Source organism: Kogia breviceps, chromosome 9 (assembly GCF_026419965.1).
Source record: "Kogia breviceps isolate mKogBre1 chromosome 9, mKogBre1 haplotype 1, whole genome shotgun sequence".
Classification (NCBI taxonomy): Eukaryota; Metazoa; Chordata; class Mammalia; order Artiodactyla; family Physeteridae; genus Kogia; species Kogia breviceps.
In genome coordinates, this window is record NC_081318.1 from 74,224,491 (window position 1) to 74,252,394 (window position 27,904).

At 39.0% G+C, this 27,904-nt stretch overlaps 1 protein-coding gene across 1 annotated transcript in view; it reads left to right on the forward strand.

Annotated features, from left to right (window-relative positions):
- Positions 1 to 27,904, forward strand: part of DNAH11 (dynein axonemal heavy chain 11) — a 312,578-nt gene that overhangs the window by 70,103 nt on the left and 214,571 nt on the right. Inside the window, 8 exon segments of the mRNA XM_067042643.1 lie at positions 6,084 to 6,242; positions 7,160 to 7,243; positions 8,774 to 8,932; positions 11,840 to 11,962; positions 12,884 to 13,006; positions 15,164 to 15,388; positions 16,466 to 16,557; positions 18,349 to 18,475. Coding sequence (XP_066898744.1) covers positions 6,084 to 6,242; positions 7,160 to 7,243; positions 8,774 to 8,932; positions 11,840 to 11,962; positions 12,884 to 13,006; positions 15,164 to 15,388; positions 16,466 to 16,557; positions 18,349 to 18,475 — 1,092 coding nt within the window.

Here is a 27,904-nt window from a genome sequence, read left to right on the forward strand (position 1 = left end):
TATACGTCAAGAACTTTATTAAACATATTATTTACATTATTTCTTTCAGTTCTTGCAATATCTCTGTGATACAGCTTCTCTTCGCCTTTTTTTTAGATAAAGAAACAATCATGTATAATTGAGTAACTTGTTGGAGATAATAGTGACAGAATCAGTATTAAAATTCTAGCTGTCTACTTTTTTTTAATGAGGAATATTAACCATTATACTATTTCCTATGTGATACTTTGTTAGTAACTTTTAATTATAGTAAGGAAAGCCTGTAACTTTTTCTTTTTTTTTTCTGATTTATGTTTACTGCCTCATCCTATACTTTCTCCTTAGGCCTGATTCTGTGTCCTCTCCCCGACGCCCGACTACACGTTGTATCTGCCCCCATGCCCACTCCCCAAGTATGTGTTATATGGTTTTCTGGAGGTAGCTAGTGTTTCAGGGAGTTTCAAATGAATGCCCATAACTTATTCTTAATTCTGGATACAAATATTATTGAGTCATTTAATCCTAGGTTATAATGAACTGCTTTATTATAATTGACTATAAGAATGACTGTAGTAGGCAAATAAACCAGAAATGGTGAATAATTCATGAGGATTGAAAAAATGTTTTAAACTTTTTTCAGAAAAATAATATCTTTGTTTCTCTAAGAATTCTTAACCTAGCAGACAAAATGAGAAAGTGACTTTGAAGTTTGCATTGGGGGCTGGGAATTTTTCTGAGTTCATCTAGGCTGCCATCCTGATTTGACTTCATGCTGGAGATAGCCTTTCCTCCTCAGACTGCTGTAAAACTTGGAACTGACAGTTTTTACTTCTCTTTCCAAATTTTGGATTGAATTTAGTTTTAACTGTTTTCAGCCATTCAGAAAACACCATTCAGTAGCATGAGGTCTTCTCTTTCACTTGGTTAAAGAAAAGTGGTTAATATATTCACTGAAAGGGGAGTTGGTTAGAGTATGCGAATAGAGTTGGTTTTCTTTAAAAAGATTATATCTAAACTGCAGGTGGTCTGAACAGATGGTGGATATGTAGACATTTTTACTTGACTAACCAATGTGCTGTGTGTAAACATTTACTGCAGTTATCATTTATTGACTCCTACCATTTGCATGCTATACTGTAACACCATATAGTTACATATTTAAAAGGCAGATATTTATCATACTTACAAAATGTGTTGAGGATGTTTTGAATATAGTAGGACTCGGTTACCTTTATCTTGAAGTCATTTTCTTGTGTGTTTGTTCAGCAAGCATATCTAGTGTTTATATAACTAGATTCAACCAAAGTCATGTATATGTTCTGGGCTGCTAGGTCCCAGTACTCAAGGCATCTCACTCCAAAAGATGGAAACCATTGACCCTCCAGGAACAGGGGAGTGGTGTAGTAAATCTCTCCTTTTATAACTGATACCTTGGTAAATTTATATTATGTGCTATTGTTTCTTCATAGCCAAAGATACAGTGAACAGTTGAATTAAAATAACTGGATCTGTATTTCTAGGAATAATTGAATTAGTATAACTAATAGGAAAAATAATTAAAAATAAATAAAAGGGCTGTTGGCTCTGGGGAGTATGGTTGAGTAGACATTTTGAAAATCCATCCTGTAAAACAGATGCTGAAACATGTTCACAAATATGTAACTTTAAATCTATTGCTGATCTTCCAAGAAAGCAAGAGGCAGGGAAATAGAGTAGCTGAAACCAGGATGGAAAGCAGCGGGAAACATAAAAGCCTGTGCTGCTGTAGGGGCATATCAAACTACCAGAACTCTAGAACTTTGTGATTAACCCTTTCAGGGCAAACTAGGAGATGCTTTTAAGAGGTTACACCCTTAGTGAATGGGTGGTCTGGGAAAAATCTGCAGCCTGCACAGGGAGCCTATGAGATGACCCATCAGACCTTGCTCTGAATAGGGCAAAAAAAAATAGAGAAGGATCCTCTGGGAATTGGTAAACATAGGTCTGTTCTCCCAAGAGTTATGGTGTAATTTTATATTACCCCTATGGTTAAGGAATTTCCAGGCTAGGAAACTGATATGGTTAAAAGTAGCTCTTCTTAGCACCTAGTAGAAGCAAATCCAAATCTTCTCTGGATAGAAGAGAATAAGGTGCTCTTATTCTAATCTCCTCAGGGGTCCAACAGATTAAATTCAGTTAAATTTGAGTTTACAATAAAACAAACTCACCATCATGCATAAGGGCCAACAGAAAGAGCAAACCACAGATACAGACCCATATGAAATGTCAGATATTAGAAGCCATTTATTGGGACTTCCCTGGTGGTCCAGTGGTTAGGACACTGTGCTTCCACTGCACAGGGCATGGGTTCAATCCCTGGTCAGGGAACTAAGAGGTCCTGCATGTGGCACAGCCAAAAAAAAAAAAAAAAAAAAAAAGAAGTAGACATGTATTCAGGAAATGAAAGATAATATTGAAAAAAATGAGCAAGTTCTCAGTTTTGAGACTATCAAAAATGATCATCTGAGTTTGAAAAAGGGCCAGAAACTTATGGAAATGAAGAAGAAAAGATACAACTCAGCAGGAGTTAAAGAACTAATTGAAAAGAGGATTAGTGAGATGCAAATGACATTGGAAGAACTCACTTAGAAGGCAGCACATAGGTGAAAGGAGATGCAAAATACAAAAGAGGTTAAGAGACACAGAGTAAGAAGTTCAAATGATGTCTAACTCTTTTACTCAGACTTCCTGGAAGAGAGAATACACAGAATATTAGACAAGCAATAGAGATGTAGCAGCTGAGATTTTTCTAGAACTGGTCAAAGCATGAATCAATAGATTGAGGAAATTCACTGACCGCCAACCAGGATAAATACAAAGTCAACATCTAGACACATCACAATGAACTACAGAATACTAAAGGCAAAGAGAAGACTTTTAAAGCAACCATATAGAAAAGACATTACCTGTTAGAAATGATGACTGGGCTAAGAGCATATTTGTCATCAGCAACAATGGAAGCCAAAAGGTAGTGGATGATTTTTTCCCAATTCTCCTGTGTAAAATTATATTTCAATAATGAGTATATTTCAGATAAACAAAAATAGTGCATTAACCACCAACAAATCATCACTGAAGTAAGTTCCAGTGTGTATATTTCAAGAAAAGAGAGGACAGACAAAGCCAAATTTGATTCTCAATATAATTAGAAAAGACTAGTTATACTGATAAATCTCCATTGGAAAATCAACAATCTTAGGAATAAATAGGGAATGATAGTACAGAAAGAGCAGAAATTCAAAATATCATAGAATACAATCAATAAGAAATTTAAAATTTAAGCAAAATGGATATATTTCTGGAAAAATATAATTCACTAAAACTATCTCAAGAAGTAACACAGGGACTTCCCTCGTGGCGCAGTGGTTAAGAATCTTCCTGCCAATGCAGGGGACACGGGTTTGAGTCCTGGTCCAGGAAGATCTCACATGCCACGGAGCAACTAACCCCGTGCGCCACAAGTACGGAGCCTGTGCTCTAGAGCCCGCGAGCCTCACCTACTGAGCCTGCACACCTAGAGCTGGTGCTCCACAACAAGAGAAGCCACCACAATGAGAAGCCCGCGTACCTCAACGAAAAGTAGCCCCCGCTCGCTGCAACTAGAGAAAGCCTGAGCACAGCAACGAAGACCTAATGCAGCCAAAAATAAATAAATTAATTTTTTAAAAAAGAACACAGCTGAATAGTCCTATAACTATGAAAATTAACCAGTAGGAAAATAAAAAGATAAACCATTAATTTAAAACATAGAGAACAGCAGGTCCTGATAGCATTACAGGTTAATTCCAAGAAGCTTTCAAGAAACAGATCTCATTCATATGATTGCAGAGACTGGAAGAAGAATGAACATTCAAAAATTACTCTATAAAGCATGTTTTATTTTTGTGAAAGGACACTATGAGAAATGAAAAGTGATAAGCCATTCTTTTTCTTCTTTTCTTTTTTAAAATTTATTTATTTGTGGTTGCTTTGGGTCTTTATTGCTGCACACAGGCTTTGTCTCTAGTTGCTGCAAGTGGGGGCTACTCTTCCTTGCTGTACGCTGGCTTCTCATTGCAGTGGCTTCTCGTTGTGGAGCACGGGCTCCAGGCACGTGGGCTCAGTAGTTTTGGCTCTCGGGCTCTAGAGCGCAGGCTCAGTAGTTGAGGCGCATGGGCTTAGTCGCTCCACGGCATGTGGGATCTTTCTGCACCAGCGACCGAACCCATGTGCCCTGCACTGGCAGGTGGATTCTCAACCACTGCACCACGAGGGAAGTCCTGATAAGCCACTCTTTTTGGTACACATAGATGCAAACTAACTAAACAAAAAGTAATCAAATAATCCAATTTATAAATAGTTTGGGTTCATTCCAGGGAAATGTTTAACATGAGAAAATGAATATAATTCATCATATTAACAGATTAAGAGAAAAGTCATATAACCATCTTAAGAAATGCCAAAAGATCTTTAGGTATCATTCAACATTCATTCATGATAGAAACTCTTGGAAGACATTTTTAACCCATTAAAGGATAACGAAACTCTGTATAAAACATTTATACCAGGGGGCATAAAAATCCTAGTAGCATTAGTGCTAATGGTGAAATACAGGAAAATCCTACATAACCATCAGCAGTAGAATAAATTAATTGTAGTTTATTCATACTAGGTAGTACTATATAGTAGTAGAAATGAATGAACTTCATACATACTCTTCATGAATATGTAGATGTACCTCAAAAATAAATATTGAAATGTCTTAATAATATATAGTATAAAACTATTCATATAAATTTTAAGACAGATTTTAACAGTTTAGCATTTAGCAGTACAAACATGTGAAAATATTATAAAATCAGTAATAGTAAATAAAAACTTAGTGATTATATTTGTAGTGGGAAGGAGAGGGATAAAATTAAGGTCATTAAAAGTTATTAGTAACATAGTATTTACTAAGCTGGATGGTGTGTATGCTCACAGCCACACCCTTTTACGTGTATGGAATTTTTCTAATAACAGTAAAACTAAGAGAATTGCAGTTAGTGTTTATAAAAGTATAACATGTAGAATGAAACATATGACTTGTATCATGAAAGAATGTTAGAGTGCTCATATCCTAGTTTTTACATAGTAGGAAATTAAGAGAGTTGAAAGTGGATAAATGATTAACTGTGGGTATTTAAAGTTAAAAAGAAACTCAGAAAAACTAAAGTAATAGAAATTTGGGGTATTGAGAGGATGTTGGGATAAAATGTAAAGTGGAAAAACAAAGTTAAATTCTTTGTTTGCAAAGCTAGTTTAGTTTGTAATGTCTAAACTTGATAAATCAAGAAGCAGCAACTTGTGCACAGAGCTGAGAGTTCGAGAAACCACCCCCAGAAGAACTGGAGAGAGTGCCTGTGTTTCCAGCTTTTCCTGCATTGCAAGCTCTTCTGTACTCCTTGCACCTGACCATATTAATACACTACTATGTTAATAAAAACTAAAAATAAGAGTTTATCAAGAAAGAAAAAGATGAGTCAGCTTATATTTGGTGTAAAACATAAACTGTTGCACATCGATGGGATGGTTAGGGGAGGGAGCCTTGGTAAATATAATCATATGGTGAAATTTCTCATACTGTACTATGTTCTGTGTATTGATAATCTCTAGGGTATTTTTTAAATCTGAAAGTTCTTTTTTTTAAAGAAGTAATTTCTTCTTAAGTGGAAGTTTCTAGCACCTTGTCTTTTGCTCCCCAGCAAAGTCGTCCCCAGCTGTATGATGAAAATCAAGAGGAAAATTTGTATTCATAGCAATTTGATACCAGAGCAGATTTTGCTGAAATAATGTATGGGGAGGGTATTGATAACATTACTGTATTTACTGATAGTCCCATCTCACTTTTTTGAGTAGTTGTGAGTTTGCTCATCTAAAGCCCCCATCTTACCAATAATTATACTTCAAATTTCTTTCTATTTTCTTTTAAAAATCAAAGTTGTAAATGTTGTCATAACCAGAGCTACACAGCGCTGTGGCTCTTCTTTGGCAGTTCGTTGGATATTAAGTGTGTTTGTGTGCGTGTGTATGTCTTTTCTCCTTAGGCAAATCAAGAGCTTGAGGCATTAGAAGAAGAAATGTTGCAGATGCAAGAATCTACTCATCTTTTTGAAGTGGCTCTTCCAGAGTACAAACAAATGAAGCAGTGTCGCAGAGAGATAACACTGCTCAAGGGGCTCTGGGATGTCATTATTTATGTTAAGGTAAGACACTGCTTTTTGAAAGCATGCTTTTTTTTCTTTTAGTATTTCTTTTGTATAAGTATGCGATTTTTAGTGTCTCTGTCGTTCTATTTATGTTTTATAATGTCTTAAAATATGTGGGTATTAGACTTTTTCCCCAGAATAAGAGTTCAGATATCTCTGAATCATCAGTGCTTTTTGTTTGCCGTTCTGAATGAAACCTGGTGTTATGAGTTGACTGCTTCAAATCCTTCTTGAGAGTTATGTAGGATATAAACAAAAATTAATATGTATCACACACTTATGGTCACTTGTGCATACAAACTGATGTGTACACCCATGCTTATACTTCCGTACATGTGCATATATAAACAGGCCTAACTAAAAATAAAGTTACTTTGTCTGTGTTAATTAAGTTGCAAACTTAATTGTAAAAATAAGTTCTAGGAACTAGGCATATTGTAACATGTGTTATACATTATTTTCTGTGAAGTTAGTTGAAAGCCAATAAAGAAATATATTAACAAGTCACAGAATATGGTCAAGAAGCTCGTGAGAGTTTTGTCTATAACAGATGAAGGTTTTGTTATGAAAGCTTATCTTATATGTAGAATTTAAAAATATGGTATTTAATGGTAACGTTATTTATCAATTCATTCAGAGTATTCAGGATTAAAGGATAATGATGGTATGTGTATGGAATTTGTCATTGCTTCTAGAAATTAACATATCACAATGTTTTAGCCTTAGGTTTGACATGTTCTGACAAGTTTTTTGTTTTTGTGGTGGGGACATTTTGACAGGTGCAGTTAATACTTAAATAATTGACTTTCCCCTGGATGATAGAGTCGCTGTGTATCATCAGTTTAGATATTTTGCTGCGGAGACTTGCTTTCACCAAATGTTGTTGACACTTTTATCTGCTTGTGCATTTTCAGAGAAGCATTGATAATTGGACTAAAACCCAGTGGAGACAGATTAATGTGGAACAGATGGATGTGGAACTCAGAAGGTTTGCCAAGGCAAGTTCCATAACTGTCTGTGACGATTTATCTTCCTCAGCACCACCTTCTTCCATCTTCCCTAACCTAGTGTCTGCTGTGCTGGACCCCACGTCCTTATGTACTTCAAACAGGATGATTTGAGACAGGATTTTTTTTTTTTTCCACTCTCAGCCAGTTACACTTGTAATCAAGCCTACCTTTCTGTGAATGAGTGGATAAAAGCATATTAGGGCTAATGAATTTTTGAGCAGTGGCTATCATCAGTCACTCCCTATGGCTGTCTAGAATGGAGCGGGGGAGGTGAAGAGCAGGGCTGAGGGGTTAGGCTTACGAAAGCTGTCGAATTCTTTCTCTAGCACCTGTAAGCATACTGTATCTTCAAAGGTACCTTTCATTCGTGGACTTTGGGGCAAGTAGTTGGGTAACTTGTGGATGTGTATGGAATGCTGTGATCTTTGTTCTTATTACTGCCCACTCCAACATCGCAAGGGGGCTCAATGTAACAGAACTGAGCTTTTTTGAATTTCGTGCTTTGATAGCTAGTCCCCACGGCCCTATGCCCTCTAAAGAGAGTAAAGCCTCTTTGGATAAAGCCAAATGCATGTTTGGATAAAGCCAAACATGTAGCCGTGAAAGGCAGTTCAGAAGTAGCTGGGCCTTTTGCTTTCTTCTTGCCCCAGAACATCCTCACCCTGACTTGGTCCTGTGTTCCACTCCAGCCAACTCTTCCCATTTTTTTCTGCCCTTTGTATCCTGGTCCCAAGAACCCTAACTAGAACAGCTCATCATTCTTTTCCATGCCCTGGGGTCACTGCCTCTTTTCTGTGCTCACTCCCTGCCCGTCGCCTTGCCCACTGGACTGTCTCACTTCAGAGTGACAGTTTGATCCCCACTCTCAGCTGAAGATATTTTGCCTTTTTCTTTTCTTTTTTTTTTTTTTTTTTTTTCCTTTTTAAAGAAGTAGCACTGTCCTTTTGTGCTGTGCTGGGATTGTTGTTTTATTAGGGTTTTTCTCATTCACAATTGTTAATGTTGTTCTGTGAGCCACGAAGACAGCCAAGTCAAGGGCCCTATTTGACATGTCTTAAAATCATGACTAGTTCCAAGGAACAAACACTCAAAGGTAACCAGCATGTCACAGCTACCATTTAAACAAGCCAGGTCTTCCGAGGAAAGTGTGAGTAATCCAGGTAACAATCTCAGTTTCCTGCTTATTTATGTTTCTAGAGGAAGCACCCTTCATTGCACATGTTCTGTAAACTCTATTAATTCTCTACGTTTAATGACCCTTGGGTTTCCTCATGGGACATCAGGTTAGAGCCTGTGAATAAGAAACTAATGTATCCAAGTGGCTTGTACACAGTGGACTCGTAATATATGAGTGAGTGGATCCTTTTCTGTTTCTCTAGTTTTAGTCTTTAACCTGAGGACTTAAATGTTTTTACTTTCTTCCTATCCAGGGAAATGTAAATTTATTCTTTCAAAGGAGGAAAATGATAAAACATATTATTATTTTGGGGGACCTAGTTTTTTGTCACTCTTCTTTAGGAGATCTGGTCTCTCGATAAGGAAGTCCACGTGTGGGACGCTTACTCAGGCCTGGAAGGCACAGTGAAGGACACGATGACCTCCCTGAGGGTCGTTGCGGAGTTACAGAGCCCTGCCCTGAGAGACAGGCATTGCCACCAGCTGATGAAGGCCACTGGGGTCAGTTTCCTGAGTCTCACTAATTGAATGTTTTTGTGACTGAAGTGTTAGTCCTTGGTTTACATCATTCAACTGGTATGAAGTGGGATTTGGGAAAAGGTTTCTGGTCAGATGCAAGAGGTCAAGCTCTGAGATGTGACCAAGGACTAGACCTGCAGATATTCTAGTTTTAGCCCCTGCTATGGGCTAAATGTGTTTCCCCCTCCAACGCCCCCAATTCATATGTTGAAGCCTGAGTTCCTAATGTGATGGTGTTTGGAGATGGGACCTTTGGGAGATAGTTTGTTCATGAGGGTAGATTCTCGTGTATGGGGGTCATTGCCCTTGTAAGGGGATGAAGACCCCAGAGCTTTATACTGTCTACCGTATGAAAATAAAACAAGAAGACAGACATCTGTTAACGAAGAACAGAGCCTTCTCCGACAACCCAACCAGGCTGGCACCCTGATCTTGGACTTCCAGCCTCTAGAACTGTGAGAAATAAATGTTTGTTGTTTAAGCCTCCCAGTCTATGGTGTTCTGTTAGAGCAGTCAGAAGTGACTAAGATACCCCCCGCCCCCACCAACCTTTTATCTCTTACTGGCCTATATGACCTGAAATAAGACACTTAACCATTCTGTTTTGAGTTTTTTATTAATAAAGTGAGAGGGATGCTATCTACTCTCATAATCAGAGGGATCTTGTAAGGATCAAGTAAGATAATGTGAAGGCATTTTATAGAGCATGACATGGCTGCAAAGAATCTTATTTTGGTGGAGAGTATCAGAGAATATTAGAAGTGAATTTAGGGGGAGAGAGAATTCAGAAATAGTGATTCCCCCCCCCAATTCATTTAAAAATGGCATCCTTTTTTGGTGGTCTTTTGATTGTTTTTTTTTTCTAATTTTTTTTTAGAGATGCATTTTTTTTTAAGATTTTTTTTTTTTTTGATGTAGACCATTTTTAAAGTCTTTATTGACTTTGTTACAGTATTGCTTCTGTTTTATGTTTTGATTTTTTGGCTGCAAGGCATGTGGGATCTTGGCTCCCCGACCAGGCATCGAACCCGCACCCCTGAATTGGAAGGTGAAGTCTTAACCATTGGACCACCAGAGAAGTCGCAGCTGTTTTTTTATTTTATTACAAAATATAGAATTATTTCTCATGTGTCTGTACCATTTGAGGTTATATTTTCTTGCCTTTCTACATCTATTTAGGAGCACATATACCCAACTTATACTTTATTTTTCGGGGAAGGTGACCTTCATGAGTTTAAAAATGCATAAAATGCAGCCTGATGTGCGTGTTTTCTGCTAGGGACACATCGTGAAGAAGGGCTCTCATGATTTGAAGACAAAGTTTGCAGGGTGGGGAAACTGAGGAAAGGGGCAGCCTGGTGAAGTGGGGGTGGCCTAAGCTTTATTGGTACAACTCTAACACCTAGTTTCTCTTGGATCTTGGGCCAGTTACTTGCTCTCTGTACCTCAGTTGCCCCTTCTGTGAAATACAAGTAATGCTATAATGCTGCCATGCAGACTTGGTGAGATGAGATTATATATAGACCCTAGCACATAGCAAATCCTCAATAAATGGTCCCTGAAGTTTTTATTATAATACTTTCCATAGAGTCTTTTAGGCATTGCATATTTAGGCTTTATAGTTGATTAATTTATTCCTTCAAAAAAATCTTTATTGAGTCTCCCAAGATGGAAGGTATACTGTGTGTCCCACTCCCTGCCCCCTTCTCACATTTGCCCCAGTGAGCTTTCTTCTCACCACAGTGTCTTGCCTGTGTCATGCCCTTCTGCAAGCTAGAAAAAGGTGCTTCTCTGGCAATTTAGAAAAAGGCATCTTCCTCCAGGCTGATCTGGGGCATCAGAGCAGTGACTAGATCAAACCTCTAGTTGTCACCTGGGCAGGGGGTCCATATTCACTGCACAAACTATGCAGCTAATCAGGGGGCCTTGTTATGCATCCCTGCTCATTCCTTCTCTAAGACAGACCTGACCCCCATCAGCTCTGGAATGAGGTCAAAAGTGATGCAGAGATAGGATGACCAACTCATCTGGTTTGCTCAAGACTTCCCAGGTTTTAGCCCAGGAAACCCCCCAGTCCTGGGCAAACAGGGATGTTTAGTCATCCTGTGCACAGCCATGCGTGGTGATGAGCAACGTTACTGATTGAGGAGAGCCAGAGAGGACTGCACCTTCTGAGAAGCGGGGACTGGATATTCTTAGCAGGGGCAGGAAAGGAAATGGCTTCCTTGCAACTGTGTGGTGGGATCAGCTGTTCATTTGTGAGGGACATGTGTGAGTCTGGGCGCTTAAGAAGAGCTGAGAGCTTCTTAACAAATATGGGGTTGGGGAATGTGGGGAGTCAATAAAATGATGAAATGTGAGTGACTTTTTCACTTGGTAAATATGAATAATGACAGTATTAAGTAAGAATAATTATTTTTTGCCAAGGAACTAAGATTAAGTCAATGATGAAACTAGGTTAAAGCACGGAAGCAACTGGGAATTATGTTCAGTGAATAGAGTACCTAAGGAAGAGAAGACACATGAGCTATTACCTGATTCCTGGGGTTTCAACCAAATTATAATAAATGAACAATGTGATTCTCTTTAAAAATGGGTTTTGTGGGCAAAGGAGGTAAGAAATGAGCTGACAAGGGAGGGTTATGAAACAAAAGAAAGTACTGTAGTATGAACGTGGCCTAAATCTCAGCCCTCACTTCGATGGGTGATGCCTCAGTAACTGAGTAAAAAAGCAAAGTCTTTGGTTGTCTGCACATTTCAGAACTCTAAATGTACTCAGCAGCTGACTTGAGTATATTTAGCTCTGATTCATTCCTCTGGCCATTAGGTAGAAGGAACCATTAATATATGTGGAATATAAATTCTGTCTTTTTTTTTGTTCCTAATCAGGTCAAGTTTTCTATAAACGAAACCACAACTTTGGCAGATTTGTTAGCCTTGCAGTTACACCAAATGGAAGAGGATGTCCGAAGCATCGTGGACAAAGCAGTGAAAGAGCTGGGGACTGAGAAGGTGTTGTCCTTGAGCTGTTTCTTTTTACCCTGAGCTAATTTTGTGCACTGGCATGTAAGCAGACTCAGGGAGAAGTCCTCCTGCCATAGTTGTGTGGAGACATGTTTCCCTGGGCAGGAAACAGCTTCCTTCTAGGCCACAGTAAATTTGTAAAACGAGAGAGTTGACCCAGTTGATGATGACGATTTATATATCTTCATCAGTCTGCATTTTATGCATTTTAAACTCATGAAGGTCACCTTCCCCGAAAAATAAAGTGTAAGTTTGGTATATTTGCTCCTAAATAGATGTAGAAAGGCAAGAAAATATAACCTCAAATGGTACAGACACGAGAAATAATTCTATATTTTGCAATAAAATAAATCGATGATGATTTATATATCTGATATTTATATATCAGAAAACATTTATATATCGTTTACTTCGTAGCAAGCACTGCTCTCAGTGCTTTATATTAATTCATTTAATCCTCTGAGGATTATCTCTATTGTACAGATGAGGAAACTGAGGTATAGAGAAGTAATTAACTTACCCAGGTTCAACAAGGGACCTGGGATTCACATTCTGGCACTCAGAGCACTACTCAGAAAGTAAATAATATCTATCAGACCTTCAATATAACCTTTTAAGTCCCTTCCTGCTCTGGCATTGCGTTTCAGTGGAGGTTATAAAACTCAGATCCAGTAAAAAAAAAATTTGATACTGGTGTGATGCTTGTTCCTTTTGTGTGGTGGAATTCATTCTCTAAACCTCATAATTGTGAATTATTTGGGGGAAAAAAATTGAGGCCAGTGATATTTGATGTCCCCCTGTTGTTGTTTTTTAAATTGTAAAAACAATTTTTAAAATTCCAGATGATAGTCTAAGTATCGGTCCTAAATTAAACTTTTGTGCTCATAACTAAATACTGTTTACGTCTAGGTTGTTACTGAAATCAGCCAGACCTGGGCAACCATGGAGTTCTCTTACGAAGTTCACTCTCGGACAGGCATTCTACTACTGAAGTTTGATGAACAATTGTTTGAAACTCTAGAGCACAACCAAGTAAGATGGATATATTTATTACAGATTTTTTCATTTTAAATTATGATTTTAGATTTTTCCCAAGTTCCAATACTCAGTATTTCGTTCTTCATTCATTGGGCATCTGCTTGTACCAGGCTCCAGGCATAGTACCATTTGGGCTCAAAAAGTATGAACACTTGTTCTCAAGGAACTTGCACTTGAGTAGGGAGACAGAGACAAGGTTCCAAAGGGTCTTGTAAGGTGGTGGTGCTTGTGCTGAACCTTGAAGGATGGACTGGTATTCAACAAAAAATGGTGATCAGAATAGGGTGTTATAAGCAAAGGGGACAATGTTAGTGGCATCTTGGAATGCCAGAAAGTACCTGCCATTCAGAGGTAAGTTAAGGAGTTTGGTTTCCTTAGAATATAGATTTTCTTGATAGGAGTAATAAAAAATAAGACTGGAGGGGACAGTCCAGAGCACAGCCTATGTGGTCTTGAATTCTAAGGTTATGAGTTAGCATAGCATCTCTTTGGACATGAGAGATAAGAAAGATGAAAGAGACAAACTATTCAGAGGAAATAATAACAGTAGTGTTATTATTATTAGACATGGGGCACTTAGGAAAGAACCTGCTCTGAAGAGATGATGTTCTATTATTTTTGGTGTATTTAAAGTGAGGGACATTGATGTAAATGTGGAAAGTCTGACCCAGAGCTCAGTGCAGAGGTTCAGTCTAGAACTGTAGTTTGGGAGGTCATTTTTGGTGTCTTGAGAATTGCTGAGCTAGATAATGAGAGGTAAAGAAGATAAGCCAGCTGAGACTAGAGCTTGGGGAAAGGCTGCACGTGGTGAACAAGAGCAGGAGACATCAAGGAGGCAGAGAGAGAGGGAGTGGGCAGAGAAGTCGTAGAAAAAGAAGACTGTATAGTATCATCGGCAATCACAGGATAAGTTTCTCCTCCAAAGGAGAGTCAACTGTCATGGAAACAACCTAAGCGTCCATTGACAAATGAATGGATAAAGAAAATGTGGTGTATATACAATGGAATATCATCATTCTGCCATAAAAAGAAGAAAATCCTGCCATTTGTGATGACATGGGTGGATTTTGAGAGTATTATGCCAAGTGATGTAGTTCACTCAGAGGAAGCAAATACTGAAGATTCTTGCTTACATGGGGAATCTAAAAAAGCTGACCTCGTACAGAGTAGAATGGCGGTTACCAGTTTCTGGGGCTTTGGGGAAGTGTGGAGTTATTGGTCAAACGGTCTGGACCTCTGGGTATAAGATGAATAAGTTCTGGGCATCTAATGTACAGCATGGTGACTGCAGTTAACAATAGTATATTATATGCGTGAAAGTTGTTAAGAGAGTAGATCTTAAATGTTATCAACACACACATGCACACACATACACACGGCAATTACATGGGTTGTGGAGGTGTAAACTTACTGTGGTAACCATTTCACAATATTTACATGTATCAGATCATCACATTGTACACTTACACAATGCTATATGTCAATAATATTTCAATAAAGCTGGGGGGGGTGGAAAGAATAGTCAAATGTATGAAACACTTAGAGATGAAGGAGGATGAAAAGGAGCTGTTCTCAGTGACTTCCTGGAATTTCAGTGTCAGAGAATGATGGGAAGTGCTCGCTGAACTGCACGACATTAAAGCAAGGCTTGGTGTTAGGAAGGCTGCAAAGTTTGGTAGTAAACTCAAAGAGGAGGAAAACAGGAGCTTGAGGTCTTAGCAAACTGGAAGGAAGTTTGTTTCATATTTTCAATATTGGAGAAAAAAAAAGACCCATAACCTTAGAATGATTAATAGGCAGAGACCCCAAGAAGAGTGAGAGAGGATGAAAGAATAAAGTTTAATTCCTAAAGCTGCACCCTGGTGCACAATATTTTTTCCTGCCTTCAAAGAGACATGTGGCCTTCTTCTAGAAGATACATTACATGTAGTTGCTTATATTTGTGTTTTTCCTTTTGGAAAAAACATGTTATTTTATGTAATATTTAATGCCATTAATTCACTTACTTAGCAAATACTTACTGAATGCCTGTTGCATGTATTGTGTGCTAGGTCCTAGGAATCCAGCAATAAACAGAAGAGGTGTGCTCTCTCTTGATGCTTACAGAGTACCAATTTAGATGGTATTTGAAATTCTTTGCCTTTCTTTTAGGTTCAGTTACAGGCTCTGCTTCAAAGCAAGTATGTGGAATATTTCATTGAGCAAGTCATAAGCTGGCAAAACAAATTAAACACAGCAGATTCAGTCATCTTTACTTGGATGGAAGTACAGCGCACTTGGTCTCACCTAGAAAGCATCTTTGTTTATTCAGATGATATTCGAATTCAGCTTGTGAAAGATGCTCAAAGATTCGGCAGAGTAGATGCTGAATTTAAGGTTTGTGGAAGAAAGGCTGTTTTCTCTCCTAACAACTTTGTCCAAACAATATAAAAATCTTGTAAAGAAACATGATTTGGGGTACTGTATTTATGAAAAATATATATATATTTGTATTTGAATTTCAGGAGACAAGGTCAGGAAACTTGTCTGTGAATTGTCAGATAGTCCATAGTTTAGGCTTTGTTGTTGTATATGGTCTCTGTCACAACTCAGCAGGGCTGCCATTGTCCTGTGAAAGAAAATATAGATGCTACATAGACAGATGGGTGTGGCTGTGTACCAATAAAACTTTATGGACACCAGAAATTGAATTCCATATTATTTTCATGTGTCACGAAGTATTATGCTTCTTTAGATTTTTTTCAACTAGTTAAAAATGTACAGATCATTCTTAGCTTCAGGCCATACAAAACCAGGCAGCAGGCCACATGTTTCCCAGAAGCCTACGCCAGCAGTAAGGCCTAGGAGACAGATTCATCTTCATGAAGTAAGAGACTGAGGAGGGGAAACCAGTAACAAAGTTATACCATCAGTTACTGGTTTGTTTCATAAAAGCCACAGAGAACACATGGAGATGTACATATAATAGATGATTTGAGAGACTTTAAGCAGAGAATAATGGCTTTACTTTTTATATAGAAATGGGGATGAATTATTTTCGTCTTACTAGCTAAAGCAGAACACCAGAGGAATTCTATTTTATTTAACTTTTAAGGAGGAAAGAGTGGGTAGATTGTTTTGTATTCATCTCATTTTCCAATGTGAGTGTATTCTTTAAGATTCTGGTTCTCTCTCTCTATTTTTTTGTGCGTTTGGTTTAGAAGAGGGAAATTCTGCCTGGACCCAGAGTGGTGGTAATGCCTATCAAATTTATATTGATAAAAACTATGTGATTACACTTGTTTTTGATGTTCATCTAAAAGTTTAAAAGCAGAACAGACATGGTGGTAGAAATCTCATTTATCTTGCTTTCTCGTAGTTTGATTGTTCTTCACTTTTTAATTCCCTAAATGGATGAAAAATTTAGAAAAGTAATTTCTAATATCAATGTCTCCATGTTTTACTTTCACTCAGGAGTTAATGTTCAGGACAGCTAAAATAAAAAATGTTTTAGAAGCAACATGCAGACCTAACCTCTATGAAGAACTTAAAGATTTACAATACAGGTAAGAATAAAACTACAAAGTGATCAATTTGTTATACTTCTGAGATTTCTTTTGAATATCTAATAGTATTTAATACCAAGTTATTGTAGGTACAACCTCTACTAAATTATTTTATAATTTTGCTTATAGTTGTCTATTTGCCTTATACATATTAGGTGGTACATATATTTTGTGAGTTAATGTAAATAGATCCAAATATATTTCTGTTTTCCAAAAAGGAATATCATTATAGTAGAATTAGGATATCCTATTATCAAGAGAATCAGCATGATTGTTTAATCAATTCTTTTATCACAGTATCCTGCAAATATTTATTAAGCATCTACTGTATGCTAGGAACTGGGATTGCACTCATTTTAAGTCCTTTATTTTGTATATAGTTTAATTATACTAGAAATTATCCTTAGACATCATGTTAGTACTTTTGAAATCCTTGTCCTAAAGGGAATTAGTAATTTTCATATAAAATTATAAAAAAGCTAGTGGTCATAGAATGTTCTGGCTTTTGATTAAAAATGGGAAGATCAGGGCTTCCCTGGTGGAGCAGTGGTTGAGAGTGCACCTGCCGATGCACGGGACACCAGTTCGTGCCCTGGTCCAGGAGGATCCCACATGCCGTGGAGCGGCTGGGCCCGTGAGCCATGGCTGCTGGGCCTGCGCCTCCGGAGCCTGTGCTCCGCAACGGGAGAGGCCACGGCAGTGAGAGGCCCGCGTACCGCAAAAAAAAAAAAAAAAAGGGCAGATCAGCCACTAAAAGAAGAGTTTTGTGTGGAATTGTGATCACTTTTTATTGCAAGGCAGAGGAGCCCTCTAGATAAAAATATATATCACATACAATTATTTCATAATCTGGAAGTTCTTTAGAGATAAATTGGCCATAATTTTAAAGTGTGGATTTCTGCAGAAGTTAATTATTTCTTAGTCAGTGATCTTTGAGGGTTTTGAGGGCTCTGCCTCTGAGTCATTTCTGCTCTGCTAAGAAAATAATGTGGAAATGATTCTGGATCTTAATGACTCTTCTGAAAACCAGAGAGAGTTGAAGCTGCTTGTTTTGTAGACATTAAGTGGGAAAAGGAAGACCTTAAACCAATTACGTGTTAAGTAAAGCATTTGGTGCTCAGGGCGAGTGATGCCAAATCTGGTCTTCTCTCCTGCTGATGAGAAGTGTCATTAAAAGAAGGGTAAAAATGAACTTATGTACAAAGCAGAAACAGAAGTAGTTACAGATGTAGAAAACAAACTTATGGTTACCAGGGGGTAAGGGGGGGTGGGACAAATTGGGAGGTTGGGATTGACATATACATACTACTATATATAAAATAGATAACTAATAAGGATATACTGTATAGCGGAGGGAACTCTACTCAATGCTCTGTAATGGCCTATATGGGAAAAGAATCTAAAAAAGATTGGATATATGTATATGTAAAACTGGTTCTGTTTTCACTGTACACCTGAAACTAACACAACATTGTAAATCTACTACAGTAAAAAATTTATTTTAAATCTCCACGCTTCCCTCCAAAAAGCAGACAAGTGACAAGTAACATCAACTTAAGTCTGATCTATATTTAGTCTCAACTAATGATGGGTGTGTGTGTGTTTCTCCTCCCACTTGGCATAACTTGTACGTGAGTCACGAACAAGACAATGATGTCAAAAAGGAGGTAGGCTCTGTGTTAAACGGTGAGCTTCTTGTGGTGAATGGACAGATGAGAGGCTCTGGGTTTTGGTGACGTTTTAATAAATGAATGGGCAAGATATGCTTACAATGATTTTTCCTTCCTACAGGCTTTCTCTTTGTGAAAAAGCTCTTGCTGAGTACCTGGAAACCAAGCGTGTGGCTTTTCCGCGCTTCTATTTCATCTCTTCCGCAGACTTACTTGACATTCTCTCAAAGGGAGCTCAACCTATGGAGGTAATTATTTGTTTTTGAGAGTCTCATATTATCCTATGTTAGCTAAGGAATGTCACAGTTTCTTTATCATTGTCAAATGCCACCTACCATGTCACATGTGCCAGGAGCCAGAAAATATGCATTAAGAATTCTTAATGCAGCAACAGAGGGATGTTAGAAGCGGTGCTCAAGGAACTAGGAAGGGTAACTGCCTGGTTCTCAACACAAGGAAGGGACAGCAAATGTACAAGGCTTAGGGCCCTGCAAGAAGTTAATGGAAAAACACTGGCTCCAAACCCCCATAATTCTGGGACAAGGACTGGAGCTCCATTGCCTGGTTTGTAGCTTTCCTGGGGGAGACTGAGTCACTGGGAATGAGATCATGGCTGGTACCTTCTTACAACAACCTTGACTCCAGAGTAACCTTCATAATTGAAGCTGGACTAGACTTCAGTGCTGTCAGAGGTGTATTGGTATATCTTCATCCTCTACCTAACACTCTAATTTTCTCCTATCCATTCAAAAATATTGTAGCACCCATGACAATATGTAAAGCAAATAAAAGCAGCTCTTATCTTTTGTAATCTGAGAGCACAGATCAGAGACCAAACTTCATGCAAATCCCAAAGCTCTCCTTCCTCTAAACATTTAGCGGATGTTGCCTTTCATTATATCTGTTCAGTTGTTCACATCCATTTAGATCTTAGAATTGTTACAACTGACATAGGCAGTTACTCCTAGACTTGACCATATATCACAGATTATTTTGAAGCCAAAGGTTGTGCTTTATCATTGTGGATTTGTCTCCATGTTCCTGCTCTAGGTGTTTTTCTGCCATTTTCTTTGGAATATGTGTCACCTAACACTACGGTTTCCTGAATTCTACTGTTCTCTGGACACAGTATTTATCTTGATTATTTCTCTCTCATTCATCATTTCTCTTTGGAGCTAAATTCAGATGGATGGCTGTTCTTGCTGTCGGCAATACAAGTACAATCTTGCTATTAAGAGCAAAGTTGTTAGTCAGCTTTGGCAACATTTCAGGATTACCACTCAGGTATCATTTTGTATATTTATGCTAACTCCCAGATGGCTTTGTAAGTAAAATCCATCTAATTGGATTGACTTGGAACCCAGTATCTCCATCTCTCATTTATGTCAATGACATGTAAATTGGATGTTTTAGGGTGTTTTTCTTTTTTAAACTAGTTTAGACATGGCAGTTACTACCACATTTAAGCTTCAGTAACCTCCTGAGAACCTCCTTGTGACCAGCAGCTAGACCCTCTGCCAGGGTGATCATATGAGATAGAGGATGTCATGTTCTATTCCAGGTACATGTTCCTAATCACTTGCAAATCTGAAATACTTAGAATGCTGAATTTTCACTATGTAAATTAGAGAGACGCATAAATCTGTAAGTGGGAACGTGGCTTTTCTGTTCTTTAAACATAATAAACACATATGTGACTGTTTTATTGAACAGTGTTAATTATCCAGAATATAGACATGAAACAGTTTTATCTTTCTACAATTATTAAGCTCAAATGTACCCTGCTCTATGTCTTGACACTGAGTAACAGGTCCCTTTATAACATCTTGGATAGGTACTGTAATGCTCCGGTCCCTTTTTATTATTAAAAATTAAAGAAACCCAAAGCAACTCAACAAGATCTAGTTTACAATTCCAACCTCACCTCTGTGTCAAGACCAGGCTTTTACATAATGAACTTGGAGTTGGGATCTTTGATTTCTCCTCCCTATCAGTTTACCTTCAGGAGGAAGGAAGGGTGTCATCTGTCAGTCATTGCCCTTTCTTAGTGCATATTCCTGCTTCTCTGTTTGGCAGTGGCTGTCGACCTTGACCCTTGACAGCCAGTACCCACATGCTGGGTTTCTTGTGAAACAGGAGCAAGTCCGCAGGGGGCACCCGTCCGCAGGGGGCATATACTGCAGAGACAAGTCCATGTCAGCACTTCCAGTTCTTGCCCTTGGCAGTGTAATCCATCATTTGTTATATCTTCTTCCTCCTTTTCCACCTAGACAAATGTCCGAAGTAGGGACACATCACAGATTCCCTTGCTGCGGGCATCCATGGTTTCTGTGAGTGATTCTCCAACCCCTCTCACTGGACAACTTAAAGGGCAGAGATGGGGGAAACAGCCCTTCACCTTGAAGCCCCAGGAGGAGTGAGGTAAAGCCAGAGCATCCTCCTCTGGGCTGCTAAATCACAGGTGTGAGGATGTCCACCTGTCCCTCCTCCTCCCTGTTGTACTTTCCCAGAAGGGGTGTATGGAGGCAGATGATGGTAAGGCATTGAGTTGTGTCTTGTCAAGCCCTGGAGGGACCAACCTGTCCTCACCCCTGTCAGCTGCCTTCAGAGCATGCACTTACCCGATGCCTCTTTGTCCTTAATTGAAGTCCTAGGCTGGTGCTAGAGGAGCAGATGACTCTACATACACTTGTCACCCATTCTCTTTATGTCCTTTCAAATCGTCAAAAAGTGCTTCAGGCCTTAGACAACCTGTTGGCTCAGAGACATATGCATCCCTGATGCCAACATTTTTTTTTTCATTATCCTTCCTAAATTACAGGATGAGGTTTTGCTTTTATATATATAAACTTAAAAGGTGTACCTTTAAAATCATTCTTTTTATTTTCACAGCATCACTTCAATATTTCAGAGTGTTATTGTTAATATCAGTGTGACTTATCGTGGAAGTCTTCCTGTCTACCTAATTCGTAGTGTTTTAATCGTAAGTTCTAAACCCGTGAATCTCAGGTACATTTCTCAGTAGTAGTACTGGTAACACTCTTTAATGAATAGCTAGGTAATGTAAGACATTAAAAAGATTTTAAATTTTAATGTAGCTGAATATCGAAGTCACCGCATAGAGAATCTCCAAAATGGCTCACAGCCATGCTGATGAATACTAACAGCAGTGCTGTCTATGTCATATCAGCGGGAGGAGGTGGGATATTTCTGCTTACCAGCTGCAGGGGTCTGGCTATGCAGCTCCAGGGTAAAAGCGGTACACAGTTCTCCTGACCTGCCAGCTTTGAAATGATTTGATTTTTGAAACATTTTGAAATTTGAGATACATTATTTTGAGTTGTGCTCACAATGTGATTTCATTGAGATCCTTTTGTTACACGAATTAAACGCTGAACAATTCGATTTCACGTCAAATGCTATCACCCTTTTAAGAAAGGCTTGTTATTAACGAAAGTGTTTAGCTGCCTCTGAGGTGCAAATACCACCTGGGAGCAACTTGTTGGGGTGAAGGATTGAAAAGGAGCTAAGGATGAGTTGAGTCATCAAGAGCCAGTCAGCTTCTTTCCCTGCAGTGGTTCTGCAAAGTCAAGGTGTGACCTCAGCTCTTGGTCACTGCTGTGGAATAGTTAATGCTTTTTAGCAGTTATGCCAAAGGGCCTAGCCTTGCTACACTCTTTCTTTCATCATCAGAATCCATTTCAGGCCACCAGACACAGCTTTTCCGTCTCTGCCTTTTCTGCTAACATCCTGAATGTGTGCCCTGTACTGTGACAGAGATAACATGGCAACTGCAGCTTGTGGGATAACAATGCAATTGTCCCAGAAAAGATGACCCTTTGTGGGCAGATGAGTCATGCTGACATCTTGTGAATGACTTGAATTCCTCAGGCCCCCCTCCTCCACCCGCCACACTCAATTTAAGAGTGTTATTCCAAGTGAGGGTTTCTGCAGTTGATTGTGGAATTTGATCAGCCTGAGTACATCAGCCAGGGAAGTCTGATATTACTACATCCTGCGTTCTATACGCAGAAATGCCCAATTTAAGACACTTGAGTTGGAATGTCAGAGTGATGAAATCAGTGTGGCTAGAATGCCTTCAGTGGTTTTCAGCTCTTGGTAAGTTTGGTTAAGGTCAAGTTTTAAAGACTTTTCTCCTCCTAGAGTTCACCCTGACCTCCCAGTGGCATAGATTACCTAAAGGACTGAGGATGTGGCTGTGCTGTATAACTTCCATGGTGAAAATCTCTTTTGGTTGCTTATGGAAATGCAAACTTAGAGGTGTAGTTGCAGGATTAATGGTCGTGGTGCAGTAGTTATGAAGTTGCACATGATTCAATATTAACATTCTGTGCTTTCTCCGCCACCTTAGAAAAAACATCCTTTTGTATTTTTCAGTGAAACGAATGTAGTGGTTAAAGTCATCCCGAGTAACCTCAGTTGGCCCCATTGTGCCCTTCCAGGTTGTGATACGGTGCCTTGAAATAGCTGACAACTTGGTGTTTTTATCCACTGGTTCCTTATGACTTGAAAGATCTTTTTATCCTAGAAGAGCTGGTACATTTTCTCTTCCTTCATCTCCTGTGTGTTGATGAGTGAAAGCTTCCCCATGATAGAGGTATACTAAAGAATGACACACTTTCCATGTGATCAGCTGCGTTTGTGTTGTGTGATGAGGGGTAGCCATGGGCTGCATGTGTGGCTATTGGGCACTTGAAATGTGTCAACTGAGGGGCTGAATTTTTAACTACAACATGTTAGAAAAACTGATCTTTGATTCAGTTATTGGAAAACAAGTTTGAAACAAGTGGAGTGTGACTCTACTTTCACAACTGTGTATTTTGTGAAATGTAAAGACAGATCAAGTATTTCTGATGAAAAATCCAAATTGAGGTAAGCTGTAAATGTAAAATATGTACCTGGTTTCAAAGACTTAAAGATAAGAAGGTAAAATATCTCATTAGTGATTTTTCTATTAATTACATATTGAAGTGACAATACTTTGGATACATTAGGTCAAAGAAAATACATCAGAATTAATTTCACCTGTTTCTTTTCACTGGTTTCAATGTGGCTACTAGAAAGCCACTGCTGTGGCAGTTGAGGCCACAATGCATTTTCAAAAATGACAAGATCAGGAATATATATGCTCAGAAATGTTTAATGTTTGCATCAAAAATATCCTTCAGTGGCACCGGACCAAATCTACATAAGAAGAAATCTGCCAACTTGTCTTTTGAGAAATCCCCCAAATTGCAGTATGAGACAGATGGCACTCAACTGATACCCTTAATAGAATGTCAATATTGGCACTTGGACAGGTGCTTGTGAGAAATGGGCTTAATAAAAAGAACTTCTGGATCTTCAAGGGGGAAAATATCTAAGACCCCGCATCCCCATGGGCTCAGTATGTTGCTGGATAGTGCTTCCATTTGGTTTTCTCCATGGTAGAGTGAAGGTGCCTCACCATCTGAACCCCAGGAATCAGGATGATGCAGTTCAACACTCACTCATAGTGTGTCACAGCCTTCTTGACATGGGTTAGTCCTCCTTAGACAATGAAGAGGGGGGATTCCCTGGCAGTCCAGTGGTTAGGACTCCATGCTTCCACAGCAGTGGGCACAGGTTCGAGGGGGAATCCTGCAAGCTGCACAGCGCAACCAAAAATAAATAAATAAACCAGTAGCTCTTAGACAATCAAGAGGAAAAAGGCTCAAGATGCAAGTGGTTAGTTGGCTGCATGCAAGAGCGAATGACTTTTAGTTGAAATAAAATCAGTCAAAAATCCCTACTTTTTTTTTTTTTTTTTTTTTTTTGCGGTACGCGGGCCTCTCACTGCTGTGGCCTCTCCCGTTGCAGAGCGGAGGCTCTGGACGCAAAGGCTCGGCGGCCATGGCTCACAGGCCCAGCCGCTCCACGGCATGTGGGATCTTCCCGAACCAGGGCACGAACCTGTGTCCCCTGCATCTGCAGGTGGACTCTCAACCACTGCGCCACCAGGGAAGCCCAAAAATCCCTACTTTTTTATAGCGAGTAGAAGGTTGGAGGGCTCATAGGTACCTACATTGGAGGGAGGGAGTTGCCCTTGAGTTTAGGTGGGTGCTGAAGATGAAATAGGGAAGAGGCAGGAAAAGAAAACAGATACAGAAGATGGTCATGGTTTTGAACACCTTGCCATGGTCTCTACTTATGTTCAGCTGAGCAGCAAGGAATAGAAGCTGCTCATCTAAGTGTACTTTATTATAGAAATTGCCAGTGAGAACAGCTCCACTTGGTATAACATAGGAATATGTCATATTTCAAATGGATGCCTTTGTGTAAAGGCAACGTTATATCCAAATGACTTAGGCATTTAGCTGTGTGACAAGAAAATAGATAATCTAACTTTTAAATAAATGTCATAAATTATATATCCAGTAGAGATTATCCTTGCAAAATGGTTAATATATGGTTGACCATAAGTTGTATAACAATATATGTAAGGTTTTTTTTTCATTTTGCCAATATGTTGCCACTGCTTAGAATTGTGTTGGAGCTCCTTTACTGGAATTCCCTCTACAGCCAATTTATAAGTTACACAATAAAATCAGAGTTAATACAATGTAGGATGAAAATACCACTTTAATGTTTCTAAATCAGTCTTACAAATTTGGGGTCCTGCTGCCAAGGAGTTTTAGGCCTTGCTGTGGAATCTGAAACTCCTGACCTTTGTTTGATGTCACTTGTTAAGGCTTGTTCAGCTCCATCTTAAATTCAATGGGCAGGGCTTCTGGCTATAACTCATTAGCTTGTAACAGAGTACTATTCCTTCTGGGACCAACTAGAAAAGCTGGATAAAATAGTTAAGTAGATCTGTTTAAATGCATGGAAGTGTGCTTAAAGAGCATCAGAGTCACAATTTCAGGGGTGTATAGCTCAGGGGTAGAGCATTTGACTGCAGAGTCAAGATTTCAGGGGCTGAGATCTGAGCAGAAGGAAACCACGGAGAGATTTGCCAGACATACGCTACTGCTGTTCCCCCTGTGACATTTGACAGTAAGATGTGGCCAAGAGTCTGTAAAGGTGACCAGAGCTTTCATCAGTATCATGGAGCAGGAAAGAAGGAGAAAAACAAAATGAAAAATAAAAACTGGAGTCAGGCTCCACCAAGAAAGATATTATCCAGAGAATCAAAAAGCAATAGTGGGGCTTCCCTGGTAGCACAGTGGTTGAGAGTCCACCTGCCGATGCAGGGGACACGGGTTCATGCCCCGATCCAGGAAGATCTCACATGCCGCAGAGCGGCTGGGCCCATGAGCCATGGCCGCTGAGCCTGCGCGTCTGGAGCCTGTGCTCTGCAACAGGAGAGGCCACAACAGTGAGAGGCCTGCGTACCGCGAAAAAAAAAAATAAAAAGCAATAGTGATTCATGATGGAATAGGAACAAAAGAAATGAGCTATGTGACGGTTCCAGTTTGCTTCCTTGACAGAATGTCCAGGCACCGCGCAGGGTGGGGCAATCAGGCAGAGTCTGGTAGACTTTCTGAGTTGAGGGGTCAGAGCTCAGAGTCTAAGGAGACCAAATCAGTGAGAGTTTGCAGAATAGAGTGCCACAGAGGGGAGAGCTGTAGAGAGAGAAACCGAGACCCATGGAGGGGCCTCCTATGGTCATCAGCCCTGGGAATAATTAGCCCTAGATTAGATCCTACTCTGGTTCTGCCAGACAAATCTTAAAAGCATGATACCAAAGCATAAAACTATTTCCAAGTGATTTAACTGTACCCCAGAACAAAGCTCAGGAAGATAGGAATACAGTAAACATAATATTCAGTACCAAGTGGGGTAAAGGTCACAGTGATTGATGTCTTATTAAAGATTACTGGGTATGTGAAGAGGCAGGAGTATTTGACCCATCCTGAGGAGACAATGAATCAAAAAAACTGACACAGATGTTGAAATTAACAGACAAGGACATTAAAAGTTGTTTTAGCTGTATTCTCTATGTTCAAAATGTTAAGTAGAGATAGGGAAAAAATAACAAAGTTTCATATGTGTAATTGTAATATCCCAGTGGGGGCCAGGAAGAGAGGCACACAAAATATTTGAAGAAGAGCAGCCAAAAGATTTCCAAATTGATGAAAAGTAGAAATCCATAGATTCAAGAAGCTCAGTGAACCCCAAAACAAGAAACATGAAGAAAACTATGCCAGTTTGCTCAAATTGGCCAAAACCAATGACAAAGAAGTCTAGAAATCAACCATAAAATGACGTTATATGCAAGGAAGCAAACACAAGGATGATGAAAGGCTTCACAGTAGAATTGAGAGGACAGAGGAGCCAACAACTTTAAAGTACTGAAAAAAAAAAAACAACCTAGAATTCTTTACCCAGTGAAAATACTTTTATAGAATGAAGGCAAAATAAGGAAGTTTTCAGGCATTCAAAAGCTGAAATATTTCATCACCAGCACAGTGATAATAAAAGAAATGTTAAAAGAAATGCTTCAGGCAGAGGGAAGATAATACCAGATGGAAATCTGGATCTACACACAAAAAAATGATCATCAAAGTGGTAACCGTATGGAGCTAGACATAATAGGCACATTAACCATCCATCGGAAGGTAGAATAGTAGGAAAGACCAGAGACCTTGAAATCATGTAGACATGAGTTTAAATCCTGGCTCTGTTGATTATTGACAATGTTACTGCTTTACCTTTCTGAACCTCAGTTTCCTTATATACCAAATGGGGAAAGCACTGGGTACTATATCTTTGATTTCTGAGCAAGCAGTAAAGCAAACATGTAAAGAACTAAGAAAAATGCTAACATAGAATATAAAAATGGCCACAAATTCTTCCTCTCCCTTCATCCATGCCATTTCAAAGTGAAGCTGCAATTTGCATCAAGGGGTAGAGCTTATTTCTCCATTTGGCTTCCCGTGTGACTTGTTTTGGCCAGTGTATCATTAGCAAGAGGCTTGAAAAGCATTTGTACACTGCGGCTTGCCCTCTTGCTGCTCTTTGGAATCTATGGCCACCTCCTCATGAATAAGCCAACGCTAGCCTGCTGGATGAGGAGAAGCACATGCCCATACCCAAGCCACCAGCTGGATAAACATCACACACATGGGAGAAGCCATCGATCACCAGCAGACTGCAGAGGTGTGAGGGTGCCCAGTTGGGACCAACTGAAAGAACCCCAAAGCCCCGACACAGAATTGTGAATTCTGAAATTGTTGCTTTTTTAAGCCACTAAATTTTGAGGTGGTTTGTTACACTGCAAAAACTAGTTGATGCACATTATATATTCACATAGACATGTCTAAGTACAGAATGTACAATCATTAATAGCAAGGACTTTATGTGCTACTGATGTAATATAAAAGATTTTACCTGAAATTCAAAAAAAAACCCCAAAATGATAAATATCAAGTACTAATCCATAGAGCTAGTTTTCTTTATTTTCTTTCTTTTTATTTTGTTTTTCTTCTTCCTGAAGATACCTTCATATTAGCTATGCATTGTTTTGACTTTCATGAGTGTGAGAAAACTGGTGAAAATATCATGAGTTGGTGTGTTTCTGAATCTTCACTAGGCTGAAATATTCTGCCTAGTAATGTGTTCATTTCCCCCTCTTTTTTCAATTTGTACAGATATTTTGTCAAACTCTGACATGATTTTTCATTAGAACAAGACAT